Source organism: Megalobrama amblycephala, linkage group LG14 (assembly GCF_018812025.1).
Source record: "Megalobrama amblycephala isolate DHTTF-2021 linkage group LG14, ASM1881202v1, whole genome shotgun sequence".
Taxonomy (NCBI): domain Eukaryota; kingdom Metazoa; phylum Chordata; class Actinopteri; order Cypriniformes; family Xenocyprididae; genus Megalobrama; species Megalobrama amblycephala.
In genome coordinates this window covers 13,081,656-13,101,939 of record NC_063057.1, presented here as the reverse complement: position 1 = coordinate 13,101,939, position 20,284 = coordinate 13,081,656, and the positions used below count along the sequence as shown (strand labels likewise).

General features: G+C 37.4%; 1 protein-coding gene and 1 long non-coding RNA gene across 9 annotated transcripts in view; one reads left to right on the top strand and one right to left on the bottom strand.

Annotated features, from left to right (window-relative positions):
• Nucleotides 1-11,842, bottom strand: part of abcc9 (ATP-binding cassette, sub-family C (CFTR/MRP), member 9) — a 40,448-nt gene extending 28,606 nt beyond the window's left edge. Inside the window, exons 1-12 of one of the 7 annotated variants that reach the window (XM_048157349.1) lie at nucleotides 11,548-11,842; nucleotides 10,148-10,330; nucleotides 8,690-8,861; nucleotides 6,989-7,130; nucleotides 6,777-6,898; nucleotides 6,349-6,515; nucleotides 5,236-5,478; nucleotides 4,909-5,097; nucleotides 2,279-2,449; nucleotides 591-746; nucleotides 368-502; nucleotides 120-282 (exon numbers count right to left, since the gene is read on the bottom strand). In XM_048157349.1, coding sequence (XP_048013306.1) covers nucleotides 120-282; nucleotides 368-502; nucleotides 591-746; nucleotides 2,279-2,449; nucleotides 4,909-5,097; nucleotides 5,236-5,478; nucleotides 6,349-6,515; nucleotides 6,777-6,898; nucleotides 6,989-7,130; nucleotides 8,690-8,837 — 1,636 coding nt within the window. In that variant the 5' untranslated portion in view covers nucleotides 8,838-8,861; nucleotides 10,148-10,330; nucleotides 11,548-11,842. The remainder of the gene's footprint in view (nucleotides 1-119; nucleotides 283-367; nucleotides 503-590; nucleotides 747-2,278; nucleotides 2,450-4,908; nucleotides 5,098-5,235; nucleotides 5,479-6,348; nucleotides 6,516-6,776; nucleotides 6,899-6,988; nucleotides 7,131-8,689; nucleotides 8,862-10,147; nucleotides 10,331-11,547) is intronic. The other 6 variants (XM_048157350.1, XM_048157344.1, XM_048157346.1 and 3 more) reach the window with 6 other exon arrangements.
• On the top strand, nucleotides 4,978-20,284 carry LOC125246410. 2 transcript variants are annotated; one of them, XR_007179851.1, is made up of 5 exons: nucleotides 4,978-5,119; nucleotides 5,252-5,484; nucleotides 5,595-5,699; nucleotides 12,451-12,659; nucleotides 12,790-20,284. It is a non-coding gene; the product is annotated as an uncharacterized LOC125246410 (long non-coding RNA). The 2 variants fall into 2 exon arrangements; XR_007179850.1 differs by having other exon boundaries at nucleotides 12,451-20,284.

The following is a 20,284-nucleotide window of genomic DNA, read 5'->3' as shown; positions in this document are numbered from 1 at the left end:
AACTCTCAGCTATTAGAACCAAATAGCCCTGATTCAGAAAGTTAAACAAATGAGAATATATGTTGGGGGTGGGGTAATAACAAGGGGAGGGGCTTATGTGAAGGTGGAGCTTCTCATACTAGACATTGATGTGTAGAGGGCAAAAGTCTTGAGACTGGTCAGCTCTTTTCCTCGGGTATCTTCCACGCGGTCACAGAAGATGTTCTCCCATGCGTAGAGTTTCAGCAGCTTTATTCCTTTCAAGATCTCTGTTGTCTTCTTAAGACGGTCTGTTGAGTAGTCCTGAGAAAATATTTCGAAGTCTCAAACATGAACTTGTTGGTGTGTTGACAACACGCACATGCACAAAGGTGTAAGTAAAGCTTACCAGCGTGCTCTTCTGTGTGTCTGCCAACTTGGTAGCAATGAGGTACTGAACCGGGGCCAGCAGCAAAATGACACCAGCCCCTATCAACGCGCTGTCACCCAACAAATAATATAGCAGGATGACTCCCATAATGATCTATGAACAGAAATAAGATAATTTTTTTGTTTAGGGATACAGATGCTGTTGATTTATCTGCTTCAGAAGTGTTTTCGCTATGATATACCTGAACTGGCATGGCCCACAGGTTTGGGCATAAGAAGAGAAACCACATGAGCTGATTAGTTTCTATGGCAACAAGATTGTTGATCTGGCCGAGCGTCATCTCTCCCATGGACATGTTTGAAGTGGAGAGACGCAGTATTTTATTGTAGATCATTGCCTAGAGGATGAGAACCAACACATGAATCACAAAAAATATTTATTTGCTTTATGTGATAATTTTTATTATATTATTACATTTTATTATATTATTAAACATTTCTATTTAGCTTTAATTTTTTTAAGTTTTAATTTTAGTAATTTTAGTACTTCAGCTTAAACTTGTTTATTTCAGTTAGTTACCAATTTTAGTTTTTTCCTTAACTTTAACTTTTTCATTTAATATTTACATTTTATTTCTGCTTCATTCCAATAAAACAAAAACTCTCAGTAGTTTTAGTTTAAGTTAACAATAACAACACTAACAGTAATAGAATAGAATAGGACAAAGCAGAATAGAATAGAATAGAATAGAATAGAATAGAATAGAATAGGACAGAACAGAATAGAATAGTTGGAAATATAATTGAAATAAACAGAATAATGCAGAAGAGAATAGTATAAAATAGATTGAACTGAATAGAATTAAATTGAACCTACTAGAATGAATAAAACTGACAGAATATTAGACAGAGTAGAAAAGAATAATGGGACAAAGTAGAGTAGAATAGAATCAAACTGGAAAAAGCAGAATAGAACAGAAAAGGACAAAGCATAATAGAATAGAAAAGAATAGAACAGACAGAATATTGGATGAAGTTGAGTCAAAAAGAATAATGGGAAGGGACAGAGTAGAGTAGAATAGAATATTTGAGTAGGAAAGAATAATGGGACAGAGTAGAGTAGAATAAAATCAAACAGGAAAAAGCATAATATAATAGAATAGTAAAGGACAAAGCATAGAATAGAATAGAATAGAATAGAATAGAATAGAATAATTGGAAATAAAATTGAAATTAATAGAATATCATAAAATGAATTAACTGTATAGAATTCAATAGAAGTGAGTAGAAAGAATTTGAGTAGAAGTTGAGTAGAAAAGAATAATGTGACAAAGTAGAGTAGAATAGAATCAAACAGGAAAAAGCGGAATAGAACAGAAAAGGACAAAGCATAATTGAATATAAAAGAATAGAAAAGGACAAAACAGAATAGAATAGAATATTGGAGAATTTGAGTAGGAAAGAATAATGGGACAAAGTAGAGTAGAATAAAATCAAACAGGGAGAAGCACAATAGAATAGTAAAGGACAAAGCATAATAGAATAGAATAATTGGAAATAAAATTGAAATGAATAGAAAATGCAGAATAGAATATCATAAAATGAATTAACTGAATAGAATTCAATAGAAGCGAGTAGAAAGAGTAAAACAGAAAATTAGACAAAGTTGAGTAGAAAAGAATAATAGGACAAAGTAGAGTAGAATAGAATCAAACAGGAAAAAGCAGAATAGAATAGAATAGAATAGAATAGAATAGAATAGAATAGAATAGAATTCACTTTCCTAGTAAGGAAAGAATTAGTCTTATACAATATTTTTGTATTATACAATACAACTTGAAATGAGCAGTACAGGCTGATGAATATGAAATATAAATTTGTCTGATAAATCTCTCCATACTTGACTTCCAGTAAACTCTACAAAACTTACAAGCAGCGCCCCACGCAGGTTAATGCCGGTTTCTATTGTGACATAGTAGGAGGCCTGCAGGAATGTTCGCTGCAGCACGAGTGCCAGGAACAGCAGAACAGCTAGAACAGACGTATTCTGCAGCAGCTCAGTGGAAGACATGAAGTAAACCCCGAATGTCATGTTCCCTGTCTGACAGGACATAAACAGAGTATGAACACACACGCATAATACATAAAAACACTTCGGCATTTCAGCCCTCAATGATGTCATGCACAAGCAGACACACACACGCACTAAAATAAAGAGAAGGAGTCACTTAAACTGAGTGTCGCTGGCAGCAACGTGTGTGTGAGAGGGAGTGTGATGTGAGTTGGGAATTTTCCGTGTCACACAGATATGCATGTCTGTTTTAGCTTCATATACACTGATCTTTAAGCAACATAAATGTCATTGCATGATTTGACACAAAATATCAAATCAACAGCATTAATTTTCAAGAAAGATAGCATAAACATATTTTTCAAACAAAAAGAGGGTTTTTAGCTTCAAATTACTCCTGTCTTCAGTATCACATGATCCTTTTGAAATCTTTCTTATATGCCGATTTGGTCCTCAAGGAACATTTCTTATTATTATCAATGTTGAAATGTATCAATATTATCAATATTTGAAATAGACAGTTTTTGTAACATTGTCATTACTGTTACTTTTTATCAATTTAATGCATTCTTGATTAATGAAAGTAATAATTTCTTTCACATTTTTTGAACAGTAATACAGTGTATTGTTCAAAATTAAAAAATGGCAAACGCTATTTACACTAGCTCCGCCCACCAATGTCAGGTTGGGCCACTCAAGTTTTAAAAAATGCGCAGAATTCAACATCTTCAGTGGATCAGCAGTAGCGAGTAAGGCTTGCAGACCTGGCTTTTAATGCGATCGATGCATGTCCGCCTTTTGCTGAGTTCACATTTATTTTCAGTAAAAATGAAAATAATGTTTTAAAAGTGGAAATAATCTGTGAATGAATGTTTAATTTAATATTAAAAGTGTTTGTTGGGTAGGGTTAGGGGAAGGTGTTTTATTCTCCCAATAAGGTAGCATCCATTTCATAATTTTAAAGGTGCCCTAGAATCAAAAATTGAATTTACCTTGGCATAGTTGAATAACAAGAGTTCAGTACATGGAAAAGACATACATTGAGTTTCAAACTCCATTGCTTCCTCCTTCTTATGTAAATCTCATTTGTTTAAAAGACCTCCAAAAAACAGGCGAATCTCAACATAACACCAACTGTTACGTAACAGTCGGGATCATTAATATGTACGCCCCCAATATTTGCATATGCCAGCCCATGTTCAAGGCATTAGACAAGCCAGTATTAACGTCTGGATCTGTGCACAGCTGAATAGGTAAGCAATATATAGAATAGGTAAGGGCAGGGAGCGCGCGATTTAAAGGGGCCGCGCGCTGAATCGGTGCATAGTTAATGATGCCCCAAAATAGGCAGTTAAAAAAATTTATTAAAAAAAGTCTATGGAGTATTTTGAGCTGAAACTTCACAGACACATTCAGGGGACACCTTAGACTTATATTACATCTTGTAAAAACTGGTGCAAATAGCCACTACCTTAAAAAATTGAACACTTGGTTGCAGACACCACGACAAGACAAATGCAGTGATATCATTCATTCAATCAGTTATCAAATCAGTTTTTATTATGTCCTAAGTTTTCCAGCACTGATTCCATCCATATCTAAATCTCATGAGAGTGTCTTTTCAAACGCACATGACATCATAGTCATCTGAGCAGGGAGAACACACTCTGTGAAATCTAATAATTGCTGTCATCTCAAGGCGATGACATACAGTTCTCTCATTAATAGCACTGACGCCTCTGTGACATCACACAGGAAGTGATAAATGGCAAGGCAAAACAGAAGACATCAGACTGTTGATCATTCTCTACAATGCTGTCACTTTGCACTCAGGAAAAATAAATACAGTCTAATTAGCAGCATAACCACCAGCCCAATATCTGCAGCAAATCATTTAATTGACAGTTATTTGAACAACATCCTAAATGATTTAACAAGGCATGTTATGAATGGGCTCCAAAATAAATTAGATAATATCTTAGTGCTGTGAGACAGTGACTGGATTGTGATATATTTCCATTACATTAGTTGCGTAGATGTCTTTTTCACTCCATCTCCCAGTTTTACCATCACTCGTGTATGTTTTTGGGATTGGCAATCGTTTTTACTCTCAAATTGTCCCGTTCGTATACAACAGCCTACATGGTTTGTATACTGTCTGTGTGAACAAATAACCAAAGTCAAGCCCCTTGTTACATCCACCAGCTGGAGTGCCCATGATCTCCACCAGAGGGCACTCCCTTGCTTTCCCATCATGGACTTCAATTCCCATAACCAATTGCCTGGGCTCATTATGTTTGATTACTTCCACCTGTGTCTCATTATCTTGGTAATGCCTATCTATTTAAGCCCTGTGTTTTCACTCATTCTTTGCAAAGTCTTGTAATTGTGTCACTCTGCAAAAGTTTTCTCTTCTCACTATACCATGAATAGCGACAGTAAAGATACTGATAAGAGACAAGCACTCCAAAAAGGGATGAAACACACACCTTGTTTGTCCTGTCAATCTCTGGTGAGTTATCCAGATGTTCCACAATCCCAGATATGCAGAGTGGCCCAGCGAAGCCCAGCAGGTCGGCCATGTACCGGAAGGTGCTGCTGAGGAGGATTGACCCCCCAAAAGCCCGGTACATGGATTTCCAGATGGATGGGGATTTTTCTGGGTCTTCTGTATTCTGCTGTCAAAATTAGAGCAAAGAGGTACTGGTTAACCAAGACTTCTCATTACTTCTCTTTGTCATCAAATATGAAAATAATGTTTATTTAGATTATGAATTGTAATATTTGCTCTTAAACCTGTAATCGTCTACACATACCCTCTGTTCCTCATAGGAATCCTTCAGACGCAGATAGTTGGTCAAAGCCCTCATCGCGATAGGAAGTTTGCCAATCTTCTTCAGCTCGATGGGTCTCTTATGGGCTCCAATAATGAGCGGATTCATCCACCAATATGTTGCCTTGGAGAGGAGGTTGACGAAGGGCTGGAGGAATCGGACGCCCAAGTCCTGCAAGTCTTCTGGAGGCTTCACCCTCTGGGGGTTTGCAAAGAACACGTACTTCTGCAGGTAGGACAAAAATGAGAAATACGGGTGGCTTGTTAGTGCAATGTACAATTACTAACCTGTGCTTTGGTTGTTGGATTTTGATTTCATGTTCACTTTAACTACTTAAACAGCTAGATTAACTTGGTCAACCAGCTTTGATGGTAAACAGCATGGCACCACAAACCAACATGGATCAGTATGGAAATCTGTGCCACTCCAAGCTGTTTTTTCAGCAGGTTAGCAACTTTTGTTACAATTATAAAACGTTCTACAATTTTTATACAAAAATCTGCCTTAAATTAGTGGATCAAATTAGATGCACATAGAAAAAAAATAAAATCAAATCAAAAAACAAAAAAATAAAATAAAAGAACCTGCCTTAAATTAGTGGATAAATAAAATAAAATAAAATAAAATAAAATAAAATAAAATAAAATAATCTGCCTTAAATTAGTGGATAAATAAAATAAAATAATAAAAATAAAATAATCTGCCTTAAATTAGTGGCTCAGATAAAAGGAATATAGAAAAAAAATAGAATAAAACAAAATTAGTGGATCAAAAAATAAAAGAAAATTGAATTAAATTCTGTCTTAGATTAGTGGACAAACAAAACAAACAAAATAATCAAATAAAAGAAATGATCTGCCTTAAATTAGTGGATCAAAAAAATAATAAAAAAAAATAAAATCTGCCTTGCATTAGTGGATCAAATAAAAGAAATGTAGAAACAATAATAGAATAAAATTTAATTAGTAGATCAAAATTAGAGGCATATCGAAAAAAGTAAAAAAAAAAAAAAAAAAAGAAAATTAAATAAAAAATAATAAAATTATTAAAAAATAAAAATAAACAAATTTGTCATGTGACCCTAGATGAACTCACCCTGACTCTAATAACGTTGATCTCGACAGCCATGAGCAGGCCGTACAGAACCACGAGCAAAGCTGTGATACAGAAACGGAGTTCTTTCACCCCCAAGCTCGCCTCTGCAAACTTCCATAACTTTATCATCTTGGTGATGAAAGCCAGAATCCAGTAAATAAATAAAGCTGTGAAAGAGTATTTCTGAGGTTAGGTCTCATTCTCATACATAATACCAAGGACATAGAAACTAACGTTGATAATGGCTCAAAATATGGATCGACAATTGCATGTTGCCAAGCAACAGGCAGACTGAAAGTGTTTTATTTAAATCAGAGGACCCGGACTAACTGTTAAATAATGTAAGTGATGAAACAGCCACACTCAAAGTACATTTTATTATTAAGTGCCAGCATCACATTTGCATAATGAAATTGACATTGACTTACCAAGCAGCAGTTTGGGAAAATTGGCTGTTTCTATATTGTGATAATATACGACTGATGTCGTGGCCGCTATGAAGCCCATTAGCGCTGGCATGAAGAGGTGCAAGTGATTAGACTCCATCTGCCTAAAATAATCCATTCACACACAAAGACATAAACATAAAAGCATACCAGTCATAAACACTCAAGTAAACTGAACGTGTGTTGAAACCCACGTATTGGAGACGATTCCCTCTGCGATCTCGCACACGTGCACAAACAGCAGTGTGAAGGTGAGGATCCAGCGCAGGTTGTGGCCTGGGAAGTGCAGCCAGGTGTTGTGGTGGATCTGCACCTTTGAACTCTGGCTACCCCAGCCTGGACACAAAAACATGTGTTCCATCACTATTTTCAAATGTATTTTTCTGAGCCACATGACCCAGCCTGTTGTGATGCTGGCAGCACTTGTGAACATGTCTGGCAGCATGAGACTATTTTGTAATTGTAGAATTTTATTATTCCCTTGTGTATGTAATATAATATACAGTTAACAATTACTTTTTCCTAGACGTTTGCTAATCAGCACTTGTATCTGTCCCCGCCTGTCTCGTTCATTCGTTGTTTTCCTTTCTTTGGCTAATAGTGTAATAATTCTTCTATGGGAAACATTTTTTTATTATGAGATAGGGTAAAATGATTACAGCCGAAGGAAGAATGGCACTGACACCATTATGGCGTCAGTGTAAAGGATTTTGAGTAAAGGCTCTTAGGGGAGCCGGTACAGATGATGAATTGGCCCAAATAGGTCTGATACAGTGTCTAGGCCCCACAGCTTCTGAAGACATGACGGATGTCATAAACAACCAGGGCATCACAATTAAGAATTGGAATGAATTGGAATGACAAGAACAGGAATTCCTATTACTGAACTGTATTACAAAGAAATTCACACATCACAGAACAGGTGCTCAGTTTAAGGTTTCCACTTTAAAAGCTTAATGTTGTGTGGCTCCATTTACTTTGGTGAATGAATGAATAGAAATGATATAACTTAAAATAAAAAATAAAATTAGAATTCTCCTTCTCTCTGCATATAAAAAGTTCTGTCATGAAACTATAGATGGCGCAGGCTAATAAAACAGCTGTCATGCCAACTCGCAACGCTTGCCCCGCCTCCAAGTTCTTCTGATTGGTCCACTGTTTTGGAACTGACATTGATGAGCGGCGCTGCGTGTAAAAGTTGCAATTCTTTGAACTTGACACGGGGTCTTAAAAACGCGGCGCTCGTTTGAGGCGCTGCAAAAGACGCGAGACGCGAGCGTAACGGTCATGCACGTCCGTCAAGAGCGTTTACATAGAAAAACAATGGGAAAGTAGCGCATTGGAATAGAAAAACGCGTTCTGTGTGAACGGCCCCTTACTTGCTCACAGCAGCATGTAAAATTATGCGCAGTCCCACACCGAAATTCAAGCCCTGTAACACCAACAATATAATGTATAATTTCCTGTTTTACCACACCTATTATCTTACAATCCAACCTGATAACTTGTTTATGGGTGGAATTAATTTGAAATGAATTATTATTAAATATTACAGTGGTTACTGGTTTATTTTTTGAAATTTCATTCCATTTTAATTCTACTTAAATTCAAATTTATTGAAGTAGACTTCTAGCATAAAAATAATAAAAAATAAATCGCCCTTACATTAGTAAATCAAATTAGAGGCATATATAAGAGGAAATAATAAAAATTTTATTAAATTAAAAAATCTGCCCTAAATTAGTGTATCAAACAAACAAACACACATTACAATTCTCAGTTATTGTATTGAATTCTGAATGGACAGAACAATGTAACCAAAAAAATGCAGTTTCACAAACTGCAAAAAGCATGTGCTGTTTGTCGAAGAGGAATAAAGACGAGAGCATTCATACCAATGAAGAGGATAGGGAAGGTGATGAAGAGAAGAAATACATGAGGGACGAGATTGAGGGCGTCCACGAAGCAGCCATTGTCCAGGACTCCTTTGTCCACACTGTAGGCATTACTACCCCTGTCGTTCCCACAGAAAGACAAGGCCATGTCACCTGATTGGGCTAAAGGAGCCTGGGCATGATTAAAAAAAAAAGTCTGTTAGATTTGAACATATAGCATTCAAAGAAGAAGACGACATATAAATAAGCAAAAAAAAAAAAAAGTGCATTTAAACTGACTTAGACTTCCAGTCTGCAGAATGCCAGCTTTGAGCCTAAACTGACAGCACTGAAAGCAGTATTCCTATAATCATTATTGACTATGAGGTCTGGCATAATATTCGACTACATTGATCCTCTGCTGCCAATCAGTGTAAGAGCAAGATTAACAAACCCTCTTTAGGGACAGTGCCTGTACCCATCAGCCAACTCATTTACCAACAAAGTTTAATTTCTCATTCAGGAGAGCTGCATTATACAACATCACAACCAGTAATGTTTGCTTGTGCGGAATATACTCTGATGGATTGAAGCTTGCATCCTGTATGTCCTCCGGTGACCCATGAAAGTGTGCTTTTTTTATCTTTTTTTGTACAAAGAATTATTTTTTGACAAACCTGTTATAATTATTTTAGCATTTTTTAACTATATTAAAATATCTATATTACGTTTACATTATATCATCATGATATCACATAAATATCACCATATTGGCAGAAAAAAAACCTATTTTTATATACGTTTATGTGGCTGAAACGATAATTGTATTTCATTTTAAATTGTCACTTATCGGCATGTACGTGATAAAAAAAAGTTAATGCTATATGCTGTGAAAGCGTTTTTAATAATGCATAATTTATTCTGCAACCAAAAGTGTGTGATAAAAGAGGCTACCAAAAAGTGAGTAGCATTCAGTCACGTGATCACAACATGTCAGCCACTAAGAGGCAACCCTTTCATGTAAAATAAAACAGCTACTGATATGACAAGAGTCTTCATACCATCATTTTATAACAATTATTAAGATACTCCAGGACCTAAAACTCTGTCATGTATATTCTTATAGATATTAATAACTAAAAAATTTGTGCTACAGTAAGCAAAAATGAATTGCTGGGTCTTGGTTGAGGTGAAATAAAATGAATAACAAATTAAACTAAACACCCATGGCAAGTGCATTAAATATAATCGTCTCTATAACAAACTCGTTCATGCTTATCACTCTATTTAGATTTGTATAAAACACTGCTGTTCATTATTATTATAGGATACCACCCACTCTGATGGCTATTCAAATCCCTCCACATGCTCACTGACCGCCTGACGTTGTCTTTTCTCTACTTTTAATTGACATGAATAGTAAATAAAATAGTAAAACCCACAGTGACAGTCATATATGATTATTAAACAATCACTTACCGGAGTAACTGCTCTTCTTTAGCAGATTTTCATGCCCGTTGCCTGGTGTTAGAGAGAGTGATTCACATGGAATATTATTTTTAGCTGTTGTGTATCAGCTGCTCATGGTCTCGCTCTCCCTCTTGCTCTTGGATCGTATTTCCAAACTTGAACAGGAATGTTGGCATGAACGTATGGACCCTCCTGAGAAAATAGAGATCGACTGTGACACTGTGGCTGCGTCTCAAAACCTTGTGAGCTGTCTGCCTACACAGCATTTTCGGCCATCAGGGGTGTGCGTGATGCCCAAACATGATGTCTAAGTAAGCAGAGGTTACAATGTTTCAATTAATGGCCGACCGAAAAGGGGTTTTTAACAAAAGAAAATTGATATGATATAAATGATAACAAATAAGATATACACAAAATTGATTAAATAATTATTTTAAAAAATTCAATATTTACTTAAATTTCAAATTATTCTGTGCATCTGCATTCATGATGTAATTTTTAAAATATTATGCAAATTATATTTAACGATTTAACAATGTTTAATTTCTGATTAATTCCTAATGATTAATAAGTTAGTCCAACATAATGTCAATAAACAATTACATTTTACAACCACATCCTGTCCAAGTACACCTTTTGCTCACCCAGTTTCCGGAATAGTGCTTCAAGCCCCAGTTGTTTTCCCAGCATGCACAGGGGCATGGATGATTATGGTAGCATTTTTGACAGTTTGCCAATTTGTCATCATTTTTAGTATTTTATTGTCTTGTGGATGTCAAGAGTTCATTGCTCCATTAAAATAATTAGCTAGTTGATTGTTGCCCTTGTTGAGTTTATTTAACCAATTCTTGAGATCTGTGAGAGAAATTTTTTTGTTTGTTTGTTTGTTTTTTGTTTTTGGCCCCAGGAGCGTTAATGTGCTTAAACATGCATTTTGCTCTCTGTGTACATTATAAAAAAGAGATGCTAAATAATAAACAGTCAAAACATAAACAGAATAGCATATAACTCTTTAAGATGATAGGCTACAGTCTAATATTTCTAGAGTTACTTAATCTAAATATATTTCTTAATATTACAAATTGTATTTAGTACTATTTTTGCTCATTTGACGTTACTTACTCGATTATAAACACAGTTTTATTTAATATTGCTCATAATTTGTTACCACGTTTTTGAGTAAACACTGTACAGTGTCGTCTACTGTAATAGGTATACATCTCATTCAGTTTATGAAATTACGACCAAGCGTCAAAATACAATTAAAACGCAACGTAACAATAACATAGTTTATCCATAGAAGGCCATTGTAAATAAGATCAGGCAGTGAGCGTCATTCAAGATCAACCTTTTGGGATTTGAATGAATGAATTTAAGATGTAATGCACCAAGGCTACGGACACACTCACCTAGATGTCACCGATTGTAGTTTTTGTCATCGATACTTGCAGTAAACCCGCTCCGACATCAGCGGATAGACATTGAACACGATGGCTGTTGTATCTCCGTGTCCTTGCGGTATTGAAGAAAGCGCGCATCAGTGCTTCGGCATAGCGTTGCTATGGCGTCAGATATAAAGGAGGGATGCCCGTGCACGAGCGTGTCTCCTCCTGATGTAGGTCACATTAATAACGGGATCATACCGAAGATTCACTGGCAGGTGCATAATGCTCACAAAACTAAAGGGATTTACTAGCGGCTTGATAGCTAAAAGAAAGAGAGAATGTGGAATATGTGGTAGGCTACTACATTACGCCACATAAGCAACTGAAAATGATGCATTATGATTTCATTCAGTAGGGGGGTGTGTAGATTTCGTTTATGGACTAGGGACCCATGCAGTGGCAATAAAATATAAAAACAGTTATTCCGCATTCTCAATGCAGTTTACTCTTACTTTGCTGCCTGCTTTTCTTTAAATGACCCTCCAAAATATTAACCATATCAGCTCATGCTGTTTGAATTCCTCAGGGAAGAACAGTCTCGTGGGAGTTGTAGTTTTTTTATTCATGTTTGTTGTTTTGTTAGAAATTAGTTTTGTTAGAAATTCTATCTATCTATCTATCTATTTATCTATTTATCTGTCTATCTGTCTGTCTGTCTGTCTTTTTAAACATCCAACTAAAAATAAAACAATATTAATACCAAACCAGAAATGGTTTGTGTTAATTTTAGAAAAGCAGACATGCAAAGTAATACAGGCTATATATGACAAATATCACACAGATGTATAAACACATTTGTTGGTTTACTTTCCTTATAAATTAAATGAAAATATCATTAGATTAATCACAGTCTTCTTTTTTTTATAGGTTTTAGCAAAGCAAAATAAAAATGTTAACCACTGGGGTACATGTATCCTTGGTTGGCATGTGCAAAATGTTAAGGATCTTTAAATCCACTGACTGACTGATGCTGGGACTTCATGGGAAGCAGGACCTCCATTCCAGAGGGACAGAACTCAAAGGTCACAGATGGATTGGAGACTGAAGTGTGATGAGAACTGCTGCAGGGTGAATGTGTATGTATGACTGAGGGAAGTGAGGGTGTGCGAGAGGTTGAAGCAGCGCTGGGTTTGTATGGGGATTATGGAAAAGTGTTTGTGTGTGAGTGTGTGTGCACAAACAGTCACTTCCCCTGTGTCTCCCTAGGGACCAGAAGAGACCCAGCCTCTCCCCCATTAACCACAGGAAGTAGTAGAGGATGCAGCCCATGTGTGAGCCATCAAAGGCCCTGTGGTGACACCCAGAGCCTGGGACGAGGTGCTGTGACTGGGGACAGAGTGGTGCAGTTGAGGCTGAAGGATTCTGGAGGCCGGGGGGTCAAACACAACTTCTTTGAGAAAGTTTTAGTTTCCCATAACTAAGCTGAGAATCCACACGTATGCATGTGGTGTGCGTCATCAAGTGAGACATAAAGCCAGAGACAATTAAGTTATTCCCCTTGAATCTGTGATTATTTCACTAAAATCAATGATTTATTTAAAAAATATGGATTGCAATGTTCCATCTGTGATATTTGTGTTTTAGGAGTAAGTAGTAGATCTTCTAGCACAAATTTACTGCACTGACATGTACTTTAAGCCAGATGTTGTGTTTTGGAACATAGAAGCCAATTTCTAGCTGGTCTAAGCTGGTGTATACTACTGGTTCAAATGGCTCATTAGCTGGTGAATGCTAGTTGACCATCTTGGACCCACTAATTACTTGCTTGAACCAGATAATTACCAGCATGGATCAGCTTGATCAGCTAATGACCAGAATATCCCAGCTAATGACCAGCTAGGACAAGCTTAGGACCAACTTGAACCAGATAATTACCAGATTGAGCCAGCTAATGACCAATGTGAACCAACTACTTACCAGCTTGGAATAGCTAATTAAGCTTTAACCAAATAATAACTAACCTGAACTAGCTAATTGCCTGCTTGGACAAGCTGAAGAGCAGCTTGAACCAGCTAATGACCAGCTTGAACCAACTAATGACCAGCTAGGACAAGCTGAGGGCCAGCTTGAACCAGATAATTACCAGACTGATCCAGCTAATGACCAACTTGAACCAAATAATGACTGGCTTGGAATAGCTAATTAAGATTTAACCAACTAATAACTACCCTGAACTAGCTAATTGCCTGCTTGGACAAGCTGAAGAGCAGCATGGATCAGCTAATAACCAGCTTGCCTTGAACCAGCTAATGACCAACATGACCCAGCTAATGACTAGCTTGAACCAACTAATGACCATCTAGGACAAGCTGAGGACCAGCTTGAACCAGATAATTACCAGATTGAGCCATCTAATAACCAACTTGAACCAACTAATGACCAGCTTTAGCCAACTAATAACTAGCTTGAACTAGCTAATTGTCAGCTTGGACAAGCTGAAGAGCAGCATGGATCGGCTAATGACCAGCTTGAACCAGCGAATGACCAGCTTGAACCAACTAATGACCAGCTAGGACAAACTGAGGACCAGCTTGAACCAGATAATTACCAGATTGAGCCAGCTAATAACCAACTAATGACCAGCTTGGAATAGCTAATTAAGCTTTAACCAACTAATAATTAGCCTGAACTAATTGCCTGCTTGGACAAGCTGAAGAGCAGCATGGATCAGCTATTGACCAGCTTGAACCAGATAATTACCAGATTGATCCAGCTAATAGGCTTATTCGAGATGCATAAGCGCATGACCAAAAAGTACCGTGAGAGCGATTCAAAAGCATAAGGAGTCGTTTGCTCTCCAAACGCTTTCGCAGAACTTTGATGTCATATTCCAATCGGTCTGCGTAGCATCGATGCATTTCGAACAAGCCTATTGACCAACTTGAACCAACTAATGACCAGCTTGGACTAGCTAATTGTCTTCTTGGACAAGCTGAAGAGCAGCATGGATCGGCTAATAAATAGCTTGAACCAGCTAATGACCAACTAGGACAAGCTGAGGACTAGCTCAAACCAGATAATTACCAGACTGAGCCAGCTAATGACCAACGTGAACCAACTAATGACCAGCTTGGAATAGCTAATTAAGCTTTAACCAACTAATAACTAGCCTGAACTAGCTAACTGCCTGTTTGGACAAGCTGAAGAGCAGCATGGATCAGCTAATGACCAGCTTGAACCAACTAATGACCTGCTAGGACAAGCTAAGGACCAGCTTGAACCAGATAATTTACCAGATTGAGCCATCTAATGACCAGCTTGGACTAGCTAATTGTCAGCTTGGAAAAGCTGAAGAGCAACATGGATCGGCTAATGACCAGCTAGGACAAGCTGAGGACCAGCTTGAACCAGATAATTACCAGACTGAGCCAGCTAATGACCAACTTGAACCAACTAATGACTGGCTTGGAATAGCTAATTAAGATTTAACCAACTAATAACTACCCTGAACTAGCTAATTGCCTGCTTGGACAAGCTGAAGAGCAGCATGGATCAGCTAATAACCAGCTTGCCTTGAACCAGCTAATGACCAACATGACCCAGCTAATGACTAGCTTGAACCAACTAATGACCATCTAGGACAAGCTGAGGACCAGCTTGAACCAGATAATTACCAGATTGAGCCATCTAATAACCAACTTGAACCAACTAATGACCAGCTTTAGCCAACTAATAACTAGCTTGAACTAGCTAATTGTCAGCTTGGACAAGCTGAAGAGCAGCATGGATCGGCTAATGACCAGCTTGAACCAGCGAATGACCAGCTTGAACCAACTAATGACCAGCTAGGACAAACTGAGGACCAGCTTGAACCAGATAATTACCAGATTGAGCCAGCTAATAACCAACTAATGACCAGCTTGGAATAGCTAATTAAGCTTTAACCAACTAATAATTAGCCTGAACTAATTGCCTGCTTGGACAAGCTGAAGAGCAGCATGGATCAGCTATTGACCAGCTTGAACCAGATAATTACCAGATTGATCCAGCTAATAGGCTTATTCGAGATGCATAAGCGCATGACCAAAAAGTACCGTGAGAGCGATTCAAAAGCATAAGGAGTCGTTTGCTCTCCAAACGCTTTCGCAGAACTTTGATGTCATATTCCAATCGGTCTGCGTAGCATCGATGCATTTCGAACAAGCCTATTGACCAACTTGAACCAACTAATGACCAGCTTGGACTAGCTAATTGTCTTCTTGGACAAGCTGAAGAGCAGCATGGATCGGCTAATAAATAGCTTGAACCAGCTAATGACCAACTAGGACAAGCTGAGGACTAGCTCAAACCAGATAATTACCAGACTGAGCCAGCTAATGACCAACGTGAACCAACTAATGACCAGCTTGGAATAGCTAATTAAGCTTTAACCAACTAATAACTAGCCTGAACTAGCTAACTGCCTGTTTGGACAAGCTGAAGAGCAGCATGGATCAGCTAATGACCAGCTTGAACCAACTAATGACCTGCTAGGACAAGCTAAGGACCAGCTTGAACCAGATAATTTACCAGATTGAGCCATCTAATGACCAGCTTGGACTAGCTAATTGTCAGCTTGGAAAAGCTGAAGAGCAACATGGATCGGCTAATGACCAGCTAGGACAAGCTGAGGACCAGCTTGAACCAGATAATTACCAGACTGAGCCAGCTAATGACCAACTTGAACCAACTAATGACCGGCTTGGAATAGCTAATTAAGATTTAACCAACTAATAACTACCCTGAACTAGCTAATTGCCTGCTTGGACAAGCTGAAGAGCAGCATGGATCAGCTAATAACCAGCTTGCTTTGAACCAGCTAATGACCAACATGACCCAGCTAATGACTAGCTTGAACCAACTAATGACCATCTAGGACAAGCTGAGGACCAGCTTGAACCAGATAATTACCAGATTGAGCCATCTAATAACCAACTTGAACCAACTAATGACCAGCTTTAGCCAACTAATAACTAGCTTGAACTAGCTAATTGTCAGCTTGGACAAGCTGAAGAGCAGCATGGATCGGCTAATGACCAGCTTGAACCAGCGAATGACCAGCTTGAACCAACTAATGACCAGCTAGGACAAACCGAGGACCAGCTTGAACCAGATAATTACCAGATTGAGCCAGCTAATAACCAACTAATGACCAGCTTGGAATAGCTAATTAAGCTTTAACCAACTAATAATTAGCCTGAACTAATTGCCTGCTTGGACAAGCTGAAGAGCAGCATGGATCAGCTATTGACCAGCTTGAACCAGATAATTACCAGATTGATCCAGCTAATAGGCTTATTCGAGATGCATCAGCGCATGACACAAAAGTACTGTGAGAACGATTCAAAAGCATAAGGAGTCGTTTGCTCTCCAATCGCTTTCGCAGAACTTTGATGTCATATGCCAATCGGTCTGCGCAGCGCCGATGCATTTCGAACAAGCCTATTGACCAACTTGAACCAACTAATGATCAGCTTGGACTAGCTAATTGTCTTCTTGGACAAGCTGAAGAGCCGCATGGATCGGTTAATAACCAGCTTGAACCAGCGAATGACTAGCATGACCCAGCTAATGACCAACTAGGACAAGCTGAGGACCAGCTCAAACCAGATAATTACCACTGAGCCAGCTAATGACCAACGTGAACTAACTAATGATCAGCTTGGAATAGCTAATTAAGCATTAACCAACTAATAACTAGCCTGAACTAGCTAACTGCCTGCTTGGACAAGCTGAAGAGCAGCATGGATCAGCTAATGACCAGCTTGATCCAACTAATGACCTGCTAGGACAAGTTAAGGACCAGCTTGAACCAGATAATTTACCAGATTGAGCCATCTAATGACCAGCTTGGACTAGCTAATTGTCAGCTTGGAAAAGCCGAAGAGCAACATGGATCGGCTAATGACCGGCTTGAACCAGGAAATGACCAGCTAGGACAAGCTGAGGACCAGCTTGAACCAGATAATTACCAAATTGAGCCATCTAATGACCAACTTAAACCGACAATGGCCAGCTTGGAATAGCTAATTAAGCTTTAATCAACTAATAACTAGCTTGAACTAGCTAATGACGAGTTTAAGCCTGCTAGAAACCAGCTTCATATGTTCCAAAACAGCTATCAGCATAAGACGGATTTTCAAACAGGCTTGACATTTTCAAAATTTTTCAAAAACATTGCTAACCACATTTGGTGAATCATAACCTCAGTGCTGACGTTGATTCTGGGACTGGGAAACTGGGAGACCTTTATGAGAGGGACATTCATGGGAAATTAAGCTTTATCTTTTTATGCCTAAACTAAATAAATGGAAAATGATGTCTTTCCTTGAGATGCTTGTGAAATCAAAGAAAGAAATGAGGCTTTACTTGAGCTCTAATGTAACGCTTGAGCTGACTCAGTGTTGTCACTTGGCTCAGTGTGCTGGGTTCATTGAGGTGGTTAGCAAAGGACAGGAAGCCTTCTACACGTCCCAAGCATCATGCATATTTATAAACTCAATAATCAACATAAATACAGAGAGACAGATGAAGGGGGAAGCTGAGATAGTAACAAGTGAAAGAGTGGGAACATGAAACTGCACACGTACCTCCATTAAATAAACAGTCTCTATGTCTCTCTGTGTAAACTGTGTTCCATTAAGGTAATTTCACATTAACAGCCCTATACAATAAACAGACCCAGACTGCAATGCTAGTTCAAACCATGATTTAACACTTGCACTTGGTAACATAGATCTTACTTTCCTCTACTGTGTACATGTTAGCATGGGTGCCGAATGCTAGCATTTCCCTCAAACTGGTCATTTTGGATATCTGGTTCATGTGGTAAATTTGTGCATTACAGGACACGTGAGACAGAATGGTGAAAAAGAGAGGGAAAGTCTTTAGAAAAAAAAAGTCTAAAAAAAAAAAAGACCGATTTGTTTGTTTGTATCTAGATGTTAAATACTTTAAAACCAGCAACTAGTCCACTCAGGTGCACCTATGCTAACCTATATTAGCGCAGCTCAAGTGTTTCATGTCACTATATGGGACATTTTTTGGTTTGTTATAATTAGTGCTTAAGGTTTGGATTGTAGAACTAGCTTATTGTCCTACAAAATGACATTAATGGTTATAGATCTCTTTGTTCCTTTGATTAGCATTCATAACATTTTAAAATGACAATATGCTGTCACCTAGTGGTTTGACTCTCAAACTACACTTAAGTTGCAAACAATATATTTCAGGCAAAAATCGTTTTCTATGTGCTTTTAATTTTTATTTCAGTTCTAGATTTAGTAATTGTACTACCTCAACTTAAACAACTTGACAACTAACTAAAATACGTTTAAGTTTTTCATATAATAATTATATTTTATTTAAGATTTATTTCAATTTTAAGTGATTTTATTTTTTAGTTTAGTAAACAAAAACACTAATTCCAAACCGTTCTCTGCTTACTCAATTATGGGTTCATAGTAAACAAGCACTGCTAGAGTGATGGATACACCAAGGTTGCTTTTAATTAGCAGTGAGACAAAAAGTAAATTTCAAAAAGTGCAATTATTTGCTCACATTTCCTCACAAAAAACAATGTTCTTGTTAGCTGGTTATTCAGTGTTCCATAGCGAAAGCAATTTGTTATCCTGGGGACAGTAGCACAACCCCATTATAATTTCTTTTTTTTTTTTTTTTTTTTTTACATTTTCTGAAGGTTATCTGGAAGAGCATTGCCCAATTACAATTTCGGAACTTCCTATTGCATTTTTCTGCTCTGTGAAGCCTATTATTTGATACCAACCAGCTGTAAAACCACAGAAATGAATAAATTTGATGTAATCACATACTGATCCAATAGATTATCGAATCAGGTTTTAATCATTAGAACAAACAAAGAGCTTCCTGTTATTTGTGTGTTTGTGTGTGTAAGCAACACTCCAGGCAATTAATCAATCAAAGCAGAATTTTTGAATGCCAAGAATGGATCTGGCTCTTGAAAGAGCTGCAAAGAAATTATTTAAATAATTGTCTTTTGAACATTTGCATTGTTTGCATTGGGAATAATCTGGGAATCTGATCAACCACATTGGACACTCTGGCACAATGTCTTTCTTCAAAGAGCTGCTCTCAGGCTTCATTAGTGGCTTCATTAGTGTTCTCACATCTCTGAGCACTTGTAATCAGGTTGATGATGAGAACTGGGTATTTCACGGCTCAAGTTGCCAACTGAAAGAATTATCGATAGTCAGTGTTGGGGGTAACGCATTACAAGTAACTTGAGTTACGTAATCAGATTACTTTTTTTCAAGTAACTAGTAAAGTAATGCATTACTTTTAAATTTACAAGAAAATATCTGAGTTACTCATTTATTGATTGACAGCTCTAGTGTCCCCATGTTGAAAGAAATTGTGAGTAAGTGTAGAGGCGTTGTGTGGAAAGATGACGGTTTTTCTAGACTAAATGTGAACGTTTACTCATCTCACTTGCACAAAAACAGAGTCAGTATTCCTTAAAATGAATAAAAACTGTGAAATGCAAACTCAGAATATTACAAAAACCTCCAATAATATGTAAATTAAACAAATAGGCCATATTTTGTTTTTAATCTCAAAATTAACCAATTTTGCTGCTGACATTCAATGATCAAATTCAACCATACTAATAAGCAAATATGACTTTAGATAAACATTACATTTGTGATCAGCCTGAAGCTTATTTATTTCATTTTTGGTATGA